The sequence below is a fragment of the Corylus avellana genome, chromosome 9 (genome assembly GCF_965113065.1).
Source record: "Corylus avellana chromosome 9, dhCorAvel1.hap1.2, whole genome shotgun sequence".
Taxonomy (NCBI): Eukaryota; Viridiplantae; Streptophyta; class Magnoliopsida; order Fagales; family Betulaceae; genus Corylus; species Corylus avellana.
In genome coordinates, this window is record NC_142498.1 from 18233870 (window position 1) to 18239878 (window position 6009).

The 6009-nt window shown below is 37.7% G+C and overlaps 1 protein-coding gene across 1 annotated transcript; it reads left to right on the top strand.

The window, feature by feature from the left end:
- Positions 1-1147: 1147 nt before the first annotated feature.
- LOC132189286 (phospho-2-dehydro-3-deoxyheptonate aldolase 1, chloroplastic) lies at positions 1148-5750 on the top strand. The gene is made up of 5 exons (XM_059603953.2): positions 1148-1820; positions 1916-2193; positions 3266-3542; positions 3918-4163; positions 5277-5750. The coding sequence occupies exons 1-5, from the start codon at positions 1260-1262 to the stop codon at positions 5541-5543; spliced, it is 1629 nt and encodes a 542-aa protein (XP_059459936.2). The 5' UTR covers positions 1148-1259; the 3' UTR covers positions 5544-5750.
- Positions 5751-6009: the final 259 nt, after the last annotated feature.

Here is a 6009-nt window from a genome sequence, read left to right on the forward strand (position 1 = left end):
ATGAGAATGCATTGCAGGTGTATGATGAAATAATCAAGGGTAGGGTTAAGTCGGAGAATTGCAATAATAGAATAAAAAATAATATTTAAATCAAGTAAATAGAGAATAGAGGGTGTGTTGAAGTTAAGTTTGTATAAAAATGGGCAGTCGAAGTAGATAATTAAACTTTTTTTTTTGGTTATATGTATTTTAACTAAACTTGTTGAAGATGCTCTAGATCTTTAGGAAGTCATGGTGATAATTTTTTTTTTTTATTTTTATTTTTTTTAAGTTATATATAAGGTTTTATTGAGCTAAATATTGAATGTTCAAGTTCTCAAACTTATTATCAAGCTAGATATTTTGTTCAAACTTCTTTCATTTATTTTTCCAACAAATTTTCGAGATTATTCACGATTTATTCAATTAACTTGTTCACTTATTATATAGAGTAAATATCATAACTTTTTTTTTTTATTAAATTCATGCTAATCATTAATTATTTAATTAATATTAAAATTTATAATTTAAATTAATTAAATAAAATAACTTAAGTCTTAACTAATTTAATCTCAAACTTATATGCATGTTTTATAATATGTATATGCAAATGCACAAAAACTACAGCAAAAGCACTTGAACAGGGATTCAGATCTCTTGAAATTTTTAAGGAAATTATAATTTTTGAAATTTTAGATCTAAGCCATTCATTTTTATTAAAGAACTATTATCCTGCCACGTATCCCACTACTGATAAAATAATAAAATAATAATGATTATTAATATCATTAAAAATTTATTATTATTTTATTAATAGTGAGACATGACAGAATAATGATTATTGAATAAAATAAATAAATTTAAAATTTCAGAAACTAATTCCTTAAGAATTTTAGTATCCGGATCCTCTGAACCGGCTGGACCAAATCAATCTTATACAGAGTAATTAAGAAGATTTTTCTATTTTTCTTTTTCAATCCTCTTGCTAATAACATTTATTACTATTAATTTATCGCACGTCAAGGGGTGAAAAGAACCTAACACACGAACATGGTCTAACTCCCGAGAATACCCTTCACGTCTCTCCAAATTTTAGAAAACACCCCCACCCTCAACTACCCCCGCCACGTCTCTGTTCCACCAGACAAACAGCCCAAGTGCCCAACCCACAAAGCTAATCCTCTATAAAATCCCCTACATTTCTCTTACCCTCTCCAGATACCCCTGAACATCTGCGTATCTCACATTCCACAAATAAAGAGACAGGGAGAGACAAAATAATGGCGCTCACAAGCAGCTCTGTGATTCCCACCAAATCCTTCGTTCAAACCCAGTCTTCTCTCCTACCCTCCACCAAACCCCAACAACCCTCCATCCCTTCCAGGCGCAGATCACTCCCTTCGATCTCCGCCGTCCACGCTGCCGAGCCCGCCAAGAACCCGGTCGTCTCCGACAAGCCACCGAAGCAGCAAGCGACGCCAACGCCAACGCCAACGAAGACGACGGCGAAGACGACCCACAATGCGGTTCCGGTGACGTGGAGCGTGGAGAGCTGGAGGACCAAGAAGGCGCTCCAGCTGCCGGAGTACCCGAATCAGGAGGAGCTCGAGTCGGTGCTCAAGACCCTCGATACGTTCCCTCCGATTGTGTTCGCCGGCGAGGCGAGGAACCTTGAGGAGCGGCTGGCCGAGGCTGCCATGGGCAACGCGTTCCTTCTGCAAGGTGGAGATTGCGCCGAGAGCTTCAAGGAATTCAATGCCAACAACATCCGTGATACCTTCAGAATCATCCTCCAAATGGGTGCCGTCTTAATGTTCGGAGGTCAAATGCCCGTTATCAAGGTTTAAGCTTTTGTGTTTGGTTCTTTCTAAATTGTTAGAATTTTTGGGGCATTGGATAGGATTATTGAATTTGTGTGATTTGGTTTGTTTTATAGATGGGGAGAATGGCTGGCCAGTTTGCGAAGCCAAGATCGGATCCGTTCGAGGAGAAGAACGGTGTGAAGCTGCCGAGTTACAGAGGGGACAATGTGAACGGAGATGCTTTCGACGCAAAGTCGAGGATTCCGGACCCCCAGAGGATGATTAGGGCCTACTGTCAATCTGCAGCCACTCTCAACCTTCTGAGGTCCTTCGCTACCGGAGGGTATGCTGCTATGCAGAGGGTCACCCAGTGGAATCTGGATTTCGCGGAGCACAGCGAGCAGGGAGATAGGTATGTGTCATCTCAGACGAGAGATTCATAATTGGGAATTGTATTACTTTTCTTGGAACTATGTGGCGCATAGAACTGAAAGGTTTTTACAGCATAGATTTACTTTCGTCATTTTCACATATGTTTTTTTTATCACTTTTCCTGTCTATTTGGTTTGATGACATGGTCTATAACTATATGGCAGATGAATTCATATCATATATAGTATATCCATCCTTATCACTTGCTACTTTCTTTGGTTGTTTCTTTTAGGTTGTCCAGTACTGCCTTCCTTTACGTTTTTACTTGCTCTTCTATGATTGTTCCTTGAAGAATCTGCCTATTTACTCATTCATCCAAAAATAAAAAATCTGCCTATTTAGAATGATGGACTGCTTTCACGTGTTTTTTTTTTTTTTTTTTTTGTTTCACGTCTTTCACGTGTTTTTTGATATCCTGTCTTTTCATTTGGCTGGCGTGTGGGAGAATTGTGCAGCTTAAATGGTATCAACGTGTCCTATGGTATCCTGTCTTTTCATATGGCTGGCGTGTGGAAGAATTATGCAGCTTAAATTATGCAGCTTAAATCCATTATACCATCTCACCAATAACATATGTGGATAGATTGTTCGGAATGTCAATTTTTAATAGGAATATTCTTTTTTGAGTATTCGAAGGCTTTTTTTTTTTGTTGATAAGGACATTAATTTCCTTTAACCCACTCTAATAAATCTTAAAATGTCCTCTAACATATGAGATGCACGTGTTTTCTTTAACATTCTTAACAGTAATTTATTACCCTTCTACTAACTTAGGAACCCAAACATTGATTTTTAGGAACTCAAACATGTTAGAAGACATTTGGCATTTATTAGAGTGGGTTAAAGGAAATTTCCTCTAAACTGGTTTAGAAGAATTTTTTGTCCTTTTAATTATGGCTAATTCTCTCATAATATGATCGACTAATTCTTAAAGCGTGATGAGTTTAATTGGGCTCTAGGATTCAAAATTCAAACACGTTAAGCTTGGTTTCCCTTCTTTTGACGGATAATTGTATGTCATCATTATGTTAATTATCGTCTCGGCATGGCAGGTACCGTGAACTAGCTAATCGGGTTGATGAGGCCCTTGGATTCATGACTGCAGCTGGACTCACTGTTGACCATCCCATTATGACGACAACTGATTTCTGGACATCCCATGAATGTTTGCTCTTGCCATATGAGCAGTCACTTACTAGGTTGGATTCAACTTCAGGCCTTTACTATGACTGCTCTGCCCATTTTCTATGGGCAGGGGAGCGTACCAGGCAGCTGGATGGTGCTCATGTTGAGTTTCTAAGAGGGATTGCTAATCCCCTGGGCATTAAGGTTACTATGCTTTCTATTCTTCTAATTCAATCATAAACATTGATTATCTGATAATTTGATACGAACAACATTAACTTGAACAAGTGAAGTATTTTGAAAACCACTGGATGAATGAAACACCCAAGGGAAGCTGATTTAGATGTTGGCCCAAGCTGGTTTTATTGGCACCACTAATCCTATTTCTAATTTTTTACATGGTTCTATTCCAATATGAAACCAGTAATAGACTGGAAGTTGTGAGCATTGCTCTAGTCCCAACTCTAAGTCAAATAGTATTTGTTTTCGATACTTGTATGTGAATATATGCAAGTTTTTTCTGTTATTCTGATGATGAGTTTATGAGATGAATAACAAAGAGTGGTGCTTGTGCTTCAGGTCAGTGATAAGATGGATCCAAGTGAGCTTGTCAAGCTCATCGAGATTTTGAATCCTCAGAACAAAGCTGGGAGGATAACAATAATCACAAGAATGGGAGCTGAAAACATGAGAGTAAAACTTCCTCATCTAATTAGGGCAGTCCGCAGATCAGGGCAGATTGTCACATGGGTCAGTGATCCTATGCATGGAAACACAATAAAGGCTCCATGCGGTCTCAAAACTCGCCCCTTCGACTCCATCAGGGTATTTTACTCATCAATTTCTTCTCTTATGTTACTCGTCGTTTATTTTTTTCACTGATAGGGGGTGGAAATAATTATTAAGAGTTGCATGCATGCTGCAAAATGGTATCATACACTGCATAGAAATGAAAACATCTATTTATTTTCCATAACGTTCAGAGAAACAAACATCCTTTAGAATGAAGTTCTTATAAAAAGTGGAAAAAAGAACAATTAAGTATCACACAACTAGAATGGATTAAGAATTCATTTACCAAATATTAAAATTCATTAATAAACTAGGTATTTGCTTTGGTGGTAACCCCAAAACTCTCTCCCAAATTGCTTTCGGGATCCTTAATACCTATAGACGGATCAATCACCAATCAGTGCTTGCACTTAATATAACAACCTAATCTATGGTGCATCCTGACTGCTTTTGAAAAGTTAGGTGATTTAGCTAGTGGATCATTCATTAGGTGGGGCAACTAGTCAATTGTCCCGAACAGCGATTAGTCAGTAGCTTGAAGGAAAGATCATTTCATTTTCTAGCAATTGACTTGTATGAAATAATATAATCAGGCGTAGTAGGTGTGGAAAGAGACAAATTGTATGATGTGTTCGGGTGAAACAGTCAAGCTGGGTGTCTTAATAATTTTTCATAAGATATGCTGCCTTTGGTAGGTAGGTGGCCACATTTCCCCATCTTTTTATTTTTTTATTTTTTATTTCCTGAGTGGTCATATTTCCCCATCTGTAAGTTAGGCTCGGACCTTGAAATTCATTTTGCAGTATAAAATTCTCAATTTTGCGGTATAGAAACTCATTTGATCTAAAACAGTCGAGTTCACTTTCCCTTCCTATGTTCTACTCTCCATGATACTCTACCCAATTGTGATTAGACCCAAGTGATCCATATGACGTGTTTGGTTTGGTGCAAGGATTGTAAAACCTATTCTTTTTTTTTTGTTGGAACTTTGTTGACGATTGAAACTGTGAATAGTTCGTGGTTCAATAGTAAAATTATTCTCGACGATATAATTGGTAATTTGTTTGGACAGACAGGCTTTTATTTATGATAATGTATTTAGGGAAGTAAAATGCAATTAATCGTTTACTTTTATTATTTGGACAGAATGAGGTGAGAGCCTTCTTTGACGTGCATGAGCAAGAAGGAAGCCACCCAGGAGGAGTTCATCTAGAGATGACAGGGCAGAACGTGACAGAGTGCATTGGTGGGTCACGAACCGTGACATTTGATGACCTAAGCTCACGTTACCACACCCACTGTGACCCCAGGCTGAATGCTTCACAAGCTCTTGAGCTTGCCTTCATCATTGCCGAGCGTCTTAGAAAGAGGAGGATGAGATCTCAGCAACCTCTTCCCTCCTTAGGGTTCTAGAGCAGGGCTTCAAAATGCCCACCAATATGTTTGTTCTTCGTCCCTAAGTTATAAGTGGTTGTATTAGCATGATCACTTTCGAGTTTTCATTTTTTTTTTTTTCTAGTTATTTATGTTTTGTATTGTATGTGTATACTTATAAGGAAGTTGATGATGTGAGACTATGAAAGGAAAGTGGAATAAATGGAAAAGATGCTGCATTTTATTCGTCAGAAAATGTTTGGGGTATTACTATACATATATATTAACAAGAACTAATATAAATGGTTGGTTAGAATTATCATGTCTGCATTGTGAAATAATTGTGAGATAAAAAACGTACTTTCTAACATTACTACTAAACCTGTCAACAACATTCTTATTCTTTCACCTTTCCGATCGCCGTGACCCTCTCGGCAGCTCATGTAACCCATGTGCTGCGCATAGTTTGCATGTGTTACTCGCTTATTTTGGTTCACGTGAGTCA